A 14,091-nucleotide genomic window follows, 5' to 3' on the forward strand; every position below is an offset into this window, starting at 1 on the left:
GGGGAGAGTTTTTCCCTTTTTGTACCAGGGAGAATTAAAACTTACTTTTCTTAGTTTTAACTTGCATCTTCCCTTACAATTATCCTGGATTATCTGGGTGGCCCCAAATGTAATCAGAGGTGTCCTCGTAAGAGGAAGGCAGAGGGAGATCTGACTACAGCAGAGACAGATGTGATAACTGAAGCAAGATGCTACCCTCCTGGCTTTGAGGACGGAGGAGGGAGCCCTGAGACACAGAATACACACAGTCGGCTCTAGAAGCTGGAAAAGACAGGCCAACAGTTTCTCCTTTAGAGCCTCTGCAGGGAACGTGGCCTTGCTGACACTTTGACGTCCACCCAGTGAAACTGATCTGGGGCTTCTGACATCCGGAACCATAAGAGAATAAATGTGCGTTGTCTTAAGCCACTGAGTTTGGGGCAATTTGTCCCAGTGGCATCAGGGACCTCCTCATCCGGGTGGGAGTACGGAGGAGAGAGGTGGTCATCGGGGCGCATGTTTTGAGGAGAGGATACTTCAGCCCAAATCTGAACAAAGTGAAGGAGTGCCGCCTATAAAGAGCAGGAGGGAGGGCGTCCCAGGCGGATGAAACAGCAACTCCAAAGGCCCTACGGTGGGATGGAGCTTCTGTGGCTGCGCGGAGGGGCTGGCAGGCGGTCAGACCAGGCGGAACCTTAGAGGCCGCGGCAGCCCTTTGCTATGTCGTCAAAATGTGGAGTGAGCAACCTGATCTCTGTTTAAAAGGATCAAATGGTCTGGGAGGCCAGGCTACGGGCGGCCAGAAGGGGCCAGGAGCAGCAGGTGGCAGGAGAGGCTCTCGCTGCAGGAAACCTGGTTTCCTTTTGACCCACTATGTTCTTTTCCTTTCCAAAAAAACGGACTCCTGGGGGCTTCCCTGGTGGCGCAGTGGTTAAGAATCCATCTGCCTGCCAATGCAGGGGACACGGTTCGTGCCCTGGTCCAGGAAGATCCCACATGCTGCGGAGCAACTAAGCCCGCGAGCCACAACTACTGAGCCCGTGAGACACAACTACTGAAGCCCGCTCACCTAGAGTCCGTGCTCCGCAACAAGAGAAGCCACCACAACGAGAAGCCCGCGCACCTCAACGGAGACCCAATGCAGCCAGAAATGAATAAAAATAAAATAAATAAATTTATAAAAAAGCAAAACGAAACAAAAAAAAGGACTCCTGGACTCCCCTGGTGGCGCAGTGGTTGAGAGTCCGCCTGCCGATGCAGGGGACACGGGTTCGTGCCCCGGTTCAGGAAGATCCCACGTGCCGCGGAGCAGCTGGGCCCGTGAGCCATGGCCGCTGAGCCTGGGCGTCCGGAGCCTGTGCTCTGCAACGGGAGAGGCCACAACAGTGAGAGGCCCACGTACCGCAAAAAAAACCACAAAAAGAACAAAAAAACCCCGGACTCCTGGAACTAGATATGCAACAGAAGTGTCTTGTGCAGCAGAGTTGGGGGGATGACATTTGATCTCCATCTAGGGCTTCTTTACAGTGCCTGTTCTTGCCTGGGTCCTGCAGGCCACGTTCCTGCATTTAAGGACATTTTGGGGACTGCAGAAGGAGGAGCACTTTGATCTCTTCCTGAAGAGGCTCCTTTCACCCATGGTGCCGGCCTTGGACAGTCGGGCTTTCTCTCCAGGTGGGCAGCTGGGAGGGCTCCCGGGGTCGAGGCTGCGTGAGCACCTACGGGTGACAGCACCCGCGCGAGGCTCTCCCTGCAGACGTGGCCCCGCCGAGGTCAGCGTGCGTGTGCTTCCTGCCCCCTCCCCACACGGTCCGCCACCGCTGGGAATGACTCTGTGCGATGTTCCAAACCCGCCTTGGGGAGGCCGTCTGAAGCCGGAGTGAGTAATACGGCGGTTCCCACTGGAGGGAAGATTTCCTCTCTTCTCTCTCACTCCCCTGGTCATCCATTCAGAAATTAGCAACAAGCATTTGGTTTTGTTTCATACGAAGTACTAACCCAAGAGATACCTCCATCGCTAAACCAGCTCCTCTCAATACCCTCCCACACTGTGGAGAGCCAGCAGCACCATTTCTGTCGGGCTCGTGGTAGGCCCAGCAGCTGGCACAGCAGATGGTGGGCACTGATTAAATATTTGCTGGTGTTATGAGTGAGTCCTGTGGGGAGGACAGGCACAGGCTATCTGCAACATAGATGCAGTTTTCCCTCTTGTAGATACAGGACTGCTGCTAACCAATACCTGGGTGTTTCGGAACCGAGCAGGACCCTATGGGGCCTTCCCGGGACAGACCCCTCCCCCATATCCTCTGCTTTAGCTCCTCCCCGAAGTACCTAGATTACAGTATCTGATGCACATTTCCTGAGTTGCTTTACAGATGCTAAAATCCCCCAAATGCAAGCATTTAACTACTTGATGACCATGAGCACGTAGCTCCCAGACCTCCTGGAGCCTAAGGATTGATCGTGTTAACCCCTGTGACACCGTCCTGTTAACCACCGTCAACCAGAGACTTGTCCACAGCTGATCACACACCCTGCGAGTCCCCTCCCTCACCTGGCTTCTAAAAATGCTTCGCTGGCAGTCGGGTGGTTAAGAATCTGGGCTTCCACTGCAGGGGGCGCGGGTTTGTTCCCCTGCCAGGAAAGTTTCACATGCCCCGAGGTGCGGGTTTGATCCCCCGCCAGGAAAGTTTCACATGCCCCCGAGGTGCGGGGAGTTTGGGTTTTTTGAGCAGGTGAGTGGACCCAAGTTTTGTTCAGTAACATCTTCACAGAGGATTTCTGGAGACATCGTTCCCCTCATCCCCTGGCAAACCCACCTACTTTGCCATCTAATCCAGTAGTGGGGGGGTGGGTGTCAGGCACTGCTGGAGGGGAAGAGGGACCCTCCCAGGGCCCCTCTCAAGTGTCTCTGTCCAGTGGGCCCCTGACCCTGTACAGCCCTATCTTTTTCTTGCAGGCGCATCAAGGCTGAGGCAATCTGCATCGGGCTGGGCCATTTGACCGTATGGCCGGTCACAGCGCCATCCCTCGCCACATCCCTCTCTAAGGCATACTGAGGGGTGAAGTCCTGAATACCAAGGCCTAGAATTTCTGACTGGCATAAAGGCTCAGGAATCCCTCACCACTCCTTTGCATTTTCTCTCTGCAGAGTGAAGGCCCCGTCGTTCTATACTTAGTGTCCTTTGTCTTTGCCAAAAGAGCAAAGTACAGCAGGTGGATAATTCCTAACGGGGCATGAGGACACTTCTAGTGGGGGCTGGGGACTGGGGAGTAGTTAAGGCATTGTTTAAGGGAAGAGCCTTTCTGCTCAGAGAGACCGATGACAGACAGATGAAGGCACTTTGTGTGTCTGTGAAGGAATTCCCCTGGAGGGTTCTTGCCGGAATGTATTATATCCAGGAGCACTGACGTGCCACATCTACCCATGAACTAAGAGGTATTTCACAATTACTCTGTGCTGGGCTCAGCACTTGGTGCTTTTCCCAGACACACAACTTTAGTGGTGAAAAGTGAGGCCAGGTTCCTATCAGCCATGATCCAGCTGTGTGGCGTTGGGCAAATTTCTCAACATCTCTGAGTCTCAGTTGTTTGATTTGTAAAATGAGCACTAGAAGAGTATGTTTCCTAGGGTTAAGTGGATTAAATGAGATACATATGTGAAAAGTTTATCACCATGTCTGACAGAAAATAAGGACTCCCTAAATATTAACTATTATTACTAAGTATTTAGGTAAAAACTCGAATATCTTCTGATTGCACTCATAGAAAAATCCATTCTTCTGTAACCACCAAACTTGACCTACATGCTACAATATACAGTCTACCATATTTTCTGAACCTTAAAACTCTGACAACGTATCTGACAAAGTTTTTTTCATATTTGTAAATTTTATTATAGGAAAAGTACAAAAGTTATACTATTTAATCTACAAATAAGAAAACTTGACTGTGAGAGGTAAAATAAGACCCGAACCAACGGAGGGACGTGAATCTTAAATCTCTTCAAGTGGATTTTTAAAATACTGTCAAGAAACATTTTAAAATATTGACAAGAAATTCTAAAGTTCATTTGGAAGGTTAATGAGTGATTTAATTTTTTATCTTAATTTTTTAGGTAAGAAGTGGATTTATTTAGAGAGAAACATACTCCGCAGAGTGTGGGCCATCTCAGAAGGCGAGAGGCAATAAGAGAGTGATTTTAGCCAAGAAAGTTGTGGGGAAAAAAAGGAACCTGTGTCATAGGGGGAGTACTTACACTACTAGATATTAAAACTTACTTTCTGTGACAAAAATACAAGCATAAAATTTCATTTGGGGAGGGATGGTGTGGGTGCTCTAAACATAACACCGAAGGCAGAAACCATGAAAGGCTTTTTACTGTATAAGGAGTGTCCCCCAAACAATGTGAAATATTGTAAAACCAATTTCCCAACTTTTTTTGAGGTGTTGTTGATTTACAATATCATATTAGTTTCAAGTGTACAACACAGTGATTCAAAATGTTTATAGATTATACTCCATTTATAGTTATTCTAAAATATTGGCTACATTCTCTGTGCTGTACAAGGTATCCTTGTAGCTTATTTATTTTATACCTCTTATAGTTTATACCTCTTAACCCCCTACTCCTATCTTGCCCTCCCTCCTTCCCTCTCCCTGCTGGTAACCACTAGTTTGTTCTCTGTATCTGTGAGTCTGCTTCTTTTTTGTTATATTCACTAGTTTGTGTTTTTTTTTAGATTTGACATATAAGTGATAACATACAGCATTTGTCTTTCTCTGTTTATTTCACTAAGCATAATATCCTCCATGTTGCAAATGGCAACATTTCATTCTTTTATGGCTGAGTAGTATTCCACTGTATATGTACACCACAACTTCTTTATCCATTTGTCTGCTGATGGACACTTAGGATGCTTCTGTATCTTGGCTATTGTAAATAATGCTGTTATGAACATTGGGGTGCATGTATCTTTTTGAATTAATGTTTTCGTTTTCTTCAGATATATACGCAGGAGTCAATTTCCCAACTTTTAAAAATGGACAAATAGAAAAGTGGGCAAAGGGACAAAAGCAAATTCACACAAGAGAAAATACAAACAGTTAATAAATAACTACGTGGAAAAACAAGCCAGTTAACTAGTAATTAAAGAAACAACATTCAAAACAATGAGAAATAACAACTTTAAATTAAATTTGAAAAAATAGCCTGTGTTTTCAAGGATATGGAAAAAGGGGCATTTCTCAAAAGAAAACCAATACATTTTCCTCGAAGATAGTTTAGAAAACATTTGAAAGATATACTTTGCCTTTGACCTATCAGTTCCCCACTTCCAGAATTTTTAAATCAAGTATGTGTAATAAAAGCACATGCCGACTGACCCTCGGCAGCTCCTGTATCATGAATCCACAATGATATAGAAAAGCAGAAAATTTGTGTGCATTTATGCTGCGATTAAGAATCATGTTATAAAAGAATATCAAAAAAAGAATATCTAATAAAATGTCAGAAAATTCACAGTATTGTTCAGTGAAAAAGGCAGAATACATCTTTGTAAGGCATTATCCCAATAACGTCAAACAAGCATAGATAAGCATTAAAAAAAAATGCCCGATAATACATACTAAGATATTAAGTGTAATTGACTCTAGGAGGTAAAGTATGAGAGATTTTTGTATTTCATTTCCTATTAATGCAACAGATTTTGTGCTTTAAAAATAATTGTATAATTAGAAAGTTGCCTGTGTTGCAAAACATAAAAGTACGTGAAAGTGTACAAGCCTGGAAAATCAAGGAAGTGTTTCGTGCGGAAAGCCAAGGCCACCTGCTAGCCGATGAGTCACGAACGCAAGACTCGCACCTGACTCCGCACTCGCCAACTGGCTGCGGTGCGTTTCCAAGCGAAACGCCCCGGGGACGAGGACCGCCCTGCGCCCCGGACCCGGACCCGCGCCCCGCGGCCGCGGAAGCCGGGACGCCTGCGCTCCGCTAATTTCTGGAAGCGAGGGCATTCCCGTTTCAAAGTTCACCCGATCGGGCCTTTCCTTCCTCCAGCTCTGAACAACCCACAAGGCAGACTTTCGGGTCAGCCGCGCCCCCCGCCAGGCTCAGCCCCTGCGGTATCAGGTTCCGCGGCGCGGCCAAAGGTCGAGGTGGCAGGAGAAGAGGAGGGGGCGGCCCGGGGGTGGGAGGCGCCCTCTCGAAGGCTCGGGCCAGCTAGGAGCGCTTAGGCCAGCGAAGCCGGATCTAGCCAAGTGACCGCAGGCTGACCACGCGGTCGCCCAGGGACGTGCGTCCTCCGTTGGGACAAAGGGTCGGGAAACTGGAGCCGGGCTCATCCCGGAAAATCCGGGCTGTGGTCGCCATGGCAACGGAGTCGGGCCCGCGGCGGCCGCCCCCGGCCCGGGCCCGGGCCGCGAGGGGGCGCTGGGGGCGGGGGAGGGATCCCGCGCGGCCGGCCCCGCTGCCCGCCCCGCCCTCCGGCCGCGACCGCCGGCCCGAGCCCGCGACTGACCCTCGGCAGCTCCTGTAGTCACGTGGCGCTGGGAACCGGCGGGGGGGCTGGGCACGGGCCTGGCAGTGGTGAACTCGAACCTGCTGCTGTCGCCGCGGCGGGGTGGGGAGCGCGGCCGCCGGCGCCGGCTTTCCGGCCTCATGGACGCGCGACGCGCCTCCGCGCTCCCCGCCAGAGAGGTTCGACCCGGGCAGGACGCGGGGTTCCACGCAGGCCCGTGGTGGGGCGGCCCTACCTGCCGGGCGCGTGACCGAGTGCGCGCTGTTTGGGGGGGGGGCACACTGCTGGACCGAATGGGGGGGGCGAGTCCGCGCACCTGCGCACAGGCTCCGCGAGCTGCGCTCTGCGTGGGGACCGGAAAGGGCCCCCTCGGGGAGCGCGGAGCAGTGTGTCCGCGAACGTGGACGGGGGGAACACGCGCGAATACAGAAGGCGGGTGTGGGGTCTCCACGGCCCTTTGCCACCTAGCACGCGCCAGCGGATTCTGACCGAGTCCTTGTCACTAGAGCTCGCCTGCGCAGCCCCCTGGGAAACAGACCTGGAATTCCTGCTGGGAGGAGGGTGGGGGGAGGGGAGCCAGCAGGGATTCCAGAGTTCCTGCCGTAGGCCGGCCTTTTCGCCATCGGCCTGGATAATTCATGCTGTGACCTTAGCAGTGGAGGAAATGACCCTCAAACGCGGCCCTGTGCTTCCTTGGTGAAGGGGGCACGTTCATTTATTAATCCAGTATCCAGTAAGGTCACTGCCAGGCGGGGTGTGGGGCAGGGTGGGGGAGGGGAGGCTGGCGAGGACACAAAGATGACTGCCCTAGGGGAGCTCACAGCCTCACGCACGTTTTTTCTCCCCTCCCCACAGGTAAGGCTGGCCTCTCTGCCCTCAGAGGTCTGAGCTCTGCCATGGGGGTAGGGGTGTCTTTACTGCTGCAGTTTTCTCTGACGTCTGGGGACTACCAGAGTGTGGGCGGAAGCAGGCGCTCCAGCCGCAGGAACATCCCCGGGAGGAGCTGGAAAAAGCCTCATCTCCAGCTCCACAGCCTGCAGGGTAGAGTGTGGCCTTCTTTGTTGGGTTCTCGAACCATTCCATGGCCCCTGTGCTCAGGCCTCCCCATCCTGGTGGAAGGAGGGTGCCTGTGGGGAAGGGGTCACGTTCTCACATCCTGGGAGTCTTCCCTGTGCTCATTCTGACCGCTGGGAATGAGTCATGTCTGTGCTTCTGGAGAGGAGTACAGGCTCTGCGGAAATGAGGAGGATGTGTCTGGAACTTGTGAGCAGGCAGTGAAGGTCCCGAGGAGTCTATCCGTCATTCCACCCTGCAGGAATCTGCGCTCCCAGGCTCTGGAAGAGCCGAATGTGGGGCAGCCCCTGGCGGGGTTGGGGCAGGACCGGTAGGGGCCAGAGATTATAGTCTCTTCCTTTCTCCCCTTTTCTTGCCCCAATAATCCCTATCACCCGAGGGAGGCAGAGACAGGAGCGCCCCCGAGGGCAGCAGGCTGCGGGCGTTCCTGGGATTCAAGAGCGCTCTCCTTCCTTAAACGGCCTAATTGTGTGTGGGGGTGGAGGAGGGCAGGCGGGGAGAATGTGGGCACAGTCTGGGCAAGCAGTGGCCTGGCATCATGCTGGGCCGGCGGTAGCATCCGGTGTTCCCCTCCTGGTCCTGAGAAGAGCCGCTTTCACTGGCGCTCCAGGCTGCTCCCGTGAGAGACCGAGGTTAGGGAGGCCAAAGTGCCTTCCCCAAGATTGGCTTAGATTAGAGCCCAGGAGAGGATCATAGGAATGAGAGGCCACTGGAATTTCTTTCTGTGAGATCTTTACAAACTCAGGTATTTTAGAGGAAAGAACACTGGCCTGGGAGTTTAGAAGACTTGTCCCCTAGTCTTGCTTCTGCTGTTGGTTTACTCTGTGCCCTCGGGCAAGTCCCATCACCCTGTTATGCCTCACCGTTGCTCCATCTATGAAACAGGGAACTTAATACCTCTGGTCCAGCCTCACTGAGTTGCTGTGAAGCTCCGATACGGCAACAGGAAATAGTAGAAATAAGGAGAGGGCAGAAGGGAAATACTTGGAAAAGCGTAAAGCGCTGTAGGGAGAGGTGACTGCGTTTTCTGTTCCGTCCTAAGGCAGGAATGTTCATACAGCCAGCACCAGAGTGTCTACTCCATGCCAGACACGGGCTGAGGGGGATTCCAAGGAGTGTCAGGGTTCTTCCTTCTGGTAGTTTCCAGGGTCAGTAAAGACTTAATTAACCCAAAGACTGAGTTCTCCACTGGATATAATAGTAACTTGATAGTGCTATGTTTTCCGGATGGAGATACAAGCCACTCATACCCATGATTAGTGATGTGGGAAAGTAAAAATAAATTTAAATATCTTCCAACTTAAAAAAAGAATTAAAGACAGATATATTTGAAATGGTATCTGGAAGCCCAAGAATTAAATCATGTAATACAAGGAAATAGAAGAGTAGTCTAGGTTCCAGGGCTCCAGGAGTGGAGAGGGGCGAGCTCCTCTTGGGCCTGGGGTCTGCAGGGGAGGAGCTGGGGGCAGGCTGTGTGGCTCTGTAGAGTGACTGTGCCTTTCCACCCCCAGCAGAGGAAGAACCGATGCTGGAACGTCGCTGCAGGGGCCCCGTGGCCATGGGCCCCGCCCAGCCGCGACTCCTTTCTGGGCCCTCCCAGGAGTCGCCCCAGACCCTGGAGAAGGAGCCCCAAGGGCTGAGGTCACAAGGCACTGCCGTGGCCCAGCCGGGCAGCCAGGCCCTAGGTCGGGCCCATCGTTGTGCCCACTGTCGAAGGCACTTCCCGGGCTGGGTGGCCCTCTGGCTTCATGCCCGGCGCTGCCAGGCCCGGCTGCCCCTGCCCTGTCCCGAGTGTGGCCGTCGCTTCCGCCACGCCCCTTTCTTGGCACTGCACTGCCAGGTCCATGCCGCCGCCACCCCAGACCTGGGCTTTGCCTGCCACCTCTGCGGGCAGAGCTTCCGAGGCTGGGTGGCCCTGGTACTGCACCTGCTGGCCCACTCGGCGGCAAAGCGGCCCATCGCCTGTCCCGACTGCGAGAGACGCTTCTGGCGGAGAAAGCAGCTTAGGGCCCATTTGCGGCGCTGCCACCCCCCGGCGCCCGAGGCCCGGCCCTTCATATGCGGCAATTGCGGCCGCAGCTTCGCCCAGTGGGACCAGCTGGTTGCTCACAAGCGGGTTCACGTGGCCGAAGCCCTGGAGGAAGCGGCGGCCAAGGCCCTCGGGCCTCGGCCTCGGGGCCGTCCTGCGGTGACCGCGCCCCGGCCCGGTGGAGACGCCGTCGACCGCCCCTTCCAGTGTACCTGCTGCGGGAAGCGCTTCCGCCACAAGCCCAACCTGATCGCCCACCGCCGCGTGCACACAGGCGAGAGGCCCCACCAGTGCCCTGAGTGCGGGAAGCGCTTCACCAATAAGCCCTACCTGACCTCGCACCGGCGCATCCACACGGGCGAGAAGCCCTACCCGTGCACCGAGTGCGGCCGCCGCTTCCGCCACAAACCCAACCTGCTGTCGCACAGCAAGATCCACAAGCGCTCCGAAGGGTCTGCCCAGGGTGCCCCCCGCTCGGGGAGCCCCCAGCTTCCCGCCGGCCCCCCGGAACCCTCGTCAGAGCCCGCCCCGGAGCCCCCGCTGAAGCCGGCCCCGGAGCCTTTGGAGGCCCCAGGGGAGCCCCCCGGCCACCAGGCGGAGGCCCCGCCCTCTCTCTACAGCTGCGAGGACTGTGGGCGGAGCTTCCGGCTGGAGCGCTTCCTGCGGGCGCATCAGCGGCAGCATACGGGCGAGCGGCCCTTCACCTGCGCCGAGTGCGGGAAGAACTTCGGCAAGAAGACCCACCTGGTGGCCCACTCCCGGGTCCACTCAGGCGAGCGGCCCTTTGCCTGTGAGGAGTGCGGGCGCCGCTTCTCCCAGGGGAGCCACCTGGCCGCCCACCGGCGCGACCACGCGCCGGAGCGGCCCTTCGTCTGCCCGGACTGCGGGAAAGCTTTCCGCCACAAGCCCTACCTGGCCGCACACCGGCGGATCCACACCGGCGAGAAGCCCTACGTCTGCCCCGACTGCGGCAAAGCCTTCAGCCAGAAGTCCAACCTGGTGTCGCATCGGCGCATCCACACGGGCGAGCGCCCCTACGCCTGCCCCGACTGCGACCGCAGCTTCAGTCAGAAGTCCAACCTCATCACCCACCGCAAGAGCCACATCCGGGACGGCGCCTTCTGCTGCGCCATCTGTGGCCAGACCTTTGACGACGAGGAGAAGCTCCTGGCCCATCAGAAGAAGCATGATGTCTGAAGGGGCAGGGGCGGCGGGGGCCGAGGGAGGTCGGGCCTGGGCATCATTCATACTGTGCCCTGTGCCACTGCTTGTAGGCAGGGGGGGGAGAGGAGTGAGCCTGCCCCGTTAGAGAGGGGGGTCCTCTACCCCTGCAGTCAGGGAGTCCACTTGCAGAGCAGGGACCCCGGCCTCCAGCTGGTGTTTGCTAAGGTTCAGTCCTGACTGCCCTGCGCCCTGGAAAAGTAGCAATAGCAGCTCCACCCACCCCTTAGAGCCCTCCGGCCGGAGGGGCCACCAGTGGACAGGAAGACCCCTCTCCTCTGGTGTTAACGCCTTAATGTCTCTGTCTGTTATGAGTTCCTTCAGCTCGTTTTTTGGAAGTAGGTGTGGTTCAGTCCTTAGTGAATGAGCGCCCAGGAGGAAAAGTGGACCAGATGGATATACCTGGGAGAACCTGCCGGCCTCGGGCGGCACCTGGGCCTTTTCCAGTACTGGGAGGCGAAGCCGAGCTGCTCCAGCCTGCCTCACTACATCCCCTCCGTCCTGCCCCTGCACAGGCACCCAGGTTTGGAGAGACCCATCTACTGTTAGTGCTTGGCTCGCCTTCCTCCCAGAGGATCCAGTCCCCTGCCCTGGGCATCTCCCCACCTGTCTGACTTGCTTTACCCACCAGCCTCCCAGTGCTTAGGGCATCCCCTGGCTGTCAGCCACCCTGCGTCAGGGCTTTTGTCTGAACACCGCAGCCTGCCTTCACTCCCTTCAGAACTCGGCATGTAGTGGGGAGGACTGCCCCGTTGATAACGGAGGGCCAGCTGATGGGAAATGGGGGTGAGTTTCCCCTTCAGCATTTCTAGCGTCTGGATGCCCAGCTTCTGCTTGAATACTTAGGTGACAGGGAGTTTCCCCCCCCCACCCCCCCAGGCCCTGGTTCTACTGTAGGATAATTCTGATTGTTAGAAATTCTTCCTTATAATGAATGAAGTCTGCTTCCCTGTAATTTCTACTGTTGGGCCTTGTTCTCTGGAACTAAACACAACCACTTATCCTCCTTTTCAAACTAGAGAATAAAGATCTGGTTTTAGAACCGGTGGCTGAGAAGTGTTTCTTTGTCCTGGGGAGCTGTGGTGTTGGAGGGAGGGGCAGCAGCTCTCCTCCGACGGGGTTGGGCGTTGGGGTGGGTGACAGGCCGAGTGGCCGGCTTGTCCAGCTTCTCTGCACACCCGCCCGTACTTCCCCGAGGTGGGGTCAGGCACACCCAGCAAGTGGGGTTTCCTCTCTAGGGGTCAAGTTAGCCTTGCTGGGTGTCAGTTGTCAGGGAGAAAACGTCTGACTTGATTCTGTCCTGCCGTGCCTCCCTGGCTGGCCTGCTACGGTTCCCGTATCTGTAGCAGATGTGTACGCTTCCCTGCACTGGTTGCTTCATGTGCATTTGAGTGCCTGTTTTCGGCAGGTATCAATAGGCCCTTTTCCTGTCTGTCTTAGTAGTTTCTGCATAGATTTCCAGCACCGAGCCTGGTGCAACCACAGTTTGTTAATATCATGGCACCTTGCAAAGAAGTTTACTTCAATTATCTAACAATTTAGAGTTCGGCAGGTACTCTTTTTTTACAGATGAAAACATTTGCTCAAGGTCATATAACTGGTAATCAGCAGAGGCAATACAAACCCGGGTGTGTTCAACCCAAAACCCAGGCTCTTGACCACCGCTGCATGTTTATTGAGCAACTGCGGTGCTGCTGCTTTTGGTGAAGACAAGTATTAAATGTCTACTGTGTGCTTGATGTGATGGAAACTGGGGGTTTACAAAAATAAGAGTCTTACCCCAAAGAGGCCTAAGTCTGGGGGGACTTATACCTGTACACAGATCGTGAGTGGAGAGAGATGGATGAGGGTTTGGTGGGGTTCCACGTGTGTAGGATGGAAGCAGACAGAGCCTTATGTTGCTTTATGGTGTTAGGAGGCCACTTCAAAACCTGTGTAGTTAAAAAAAAAAAACTACAAAAAAACAAACCTGTGTAATTGATGGCAAATTCTCTCTCAGGGCCTGGGAGCACTGTCTCCAGAAATCCTCACTTAAATATGTCTCTCTAAGGAAGCTCAGGGCTTCAAGTGACGGGAGCAGTGCTTTTTGCGGGGTGACAAGGAAAGTAGCTAGATGTCTGGGGATTATGGGCAGGGAACAGGGGACAGGTCCTCAGGGATCCAGGGTTAGGATGGCGGAGGGGAAGGGTGAAGTAGAGGGAATCTCATCAGGGTTCCTGACTTTTTGAAAAATCATTACTTGTAAAGGAAATGCCCGGCATTGTGTCCTCTAATGCTATGCTGCCCGCTGCTTTTGGGCAGAGATGATGAGGAGAGGACCAAAGTTCAGGGAAAGCCATGGAAGTGGCCTTGAAGGGGCTGGGAAAGTAAGAACAGAGTGAACTTGCCCATGGTTCCTCCCCAAGTCTCTTAGAGGGCCAAGTGGGTCCCAAGTCCTTGCTCAGCAGAGCACATGCTGACAGCAGTCTTGAAGGAGGGACTGCCCCGTTGGAGGGGTCAGCCCTTTGCTGACGGGAGCTGTCCTCTTCTAAAGAGTCCAGGTTTGGTTTTTGTTTTTGTTTCTCCTTCTTTTATAATCACAAAAGTGTTAAATTATCTTGTCAAAATTAAACAATGCGGACAAAATGTAGATTTATTTTTTAATGTAAAAGTTCTTTATTTGCCCCACTCCCCCGGCCCCATGGCTTTTCTCTTTGAATCCCACAAAGAGTTTGAGGGTGGCCTTCCAGACATTTTTCCTGTGCATCTGCAAACTCACACGTGCAGCCTCCCCTTTTTTCGCTTCATGGAAATAGGATCCCAGGTGTGCTTCATTTTTTCCATCCTTGAAGTACCCTTGGTCATGAAATGTCAATCTGGAGGAAGTCTTTCACTCTGTGGAAGGAAGAAACAGGCCCAGAGAGTGGAAATGACTTCCCCACTCATAGCCAGGGGCAGATGTGGAGCTACAATGCTGGAATTCCACAAGTCTTGGTTGAACTCTCACTAGGTACTCAGAAAATAAGATGAATGAGATTCTATTTGAAGAGTTGATGGCCTAGTGATTTCTGGCCTCTGGGCAGGGTTTTATACTTTACAAATGCTTCTGTAGAGGATAGAACCAATTAGGGTCCTGCAAAAACCCAGTTGTCCCTCAGTATCCTCTGGGGATTGTTTCCAGGAACCCCCCCACACTCCCCCCCCGCCCCCCCGTGGATAACAAAATCTTTGGATTCTGGAGTCCCTTATATATAAAATGGCATTGTATTTGCATATAACCTACACACTCAT

The 14,091-nt window shown here is 53.7% G+C and overlaps 1 protein-coding gene across 2 annotated transcripts; it reads left to right on the top strand.

The window, feature by feature from the left end:
- Positions 1-6,463: 6,463 nt before the first annotated feature.
- On the top strand, positions 6,464-11,823 carry REPIN1 (replication initiator 1). 2 transcript variants are annotated; one of them, XM_079931925.1, is made up of 3 exons: positions 6,464-6,676; positions 7,424-7,538; positions 9,083-11,823. In XM_079931925.1, exons 1-3 carry the CDS (start codon positions 6,638-6,640, stop codon positions 10,795-10,797), a joined length of 1,869 nt encoding a protein of 622 aa, XP_079788051.1. In that variant the 5' UTR covers positions 6,464-6,637; the 3' UTR covers positions 10,798-11,823. The 2 variants fall into 2 exon arrangements, with proteins under 2 accessions (XP_079788051.1, XP_079788052.1); XM_079931926.1 differs by having other exon boundaries at positions 9,086-11,823.
- Positions 11,824-14,091: the final 2,268 nt, after the last annotated feature.

This window comes from Stenella coeruleoalba (assembly GCF_951394435.1).
Source record: "Stenella coeruleoalba genome assembly, chromosome: 9".
NCBI classification, from domain to species: Eukaryota; Metazoa; Chordata; class Mammalia; order Artiodactyla; family Delphinidae; genus Stenella; species Stenella coeruleoalba.

Coding starts and splice junctions, on each gene's coding strand:
- REPIN1 (XM_079931925.1), top strand. CDS start 6,638: ATGGACGCGCGACGCGCCTCCGCGCTCCCCGCCAGAGAG. Junction 6,677..7,423: donor CCGCGCTCCCCGCCAGAGAG/GTTCGACCCGGG, acceptor TTACTGCTGCAG/TTTTCTCTGACGTCTGGGGA. Junction 7,539..9,082: donor CCAGCTCCACAGCCTGCAGG/GTAGAGTGTGGC, acceptor TTCCACCCCCAG/CAGAGGAAGAACCGATGCTG.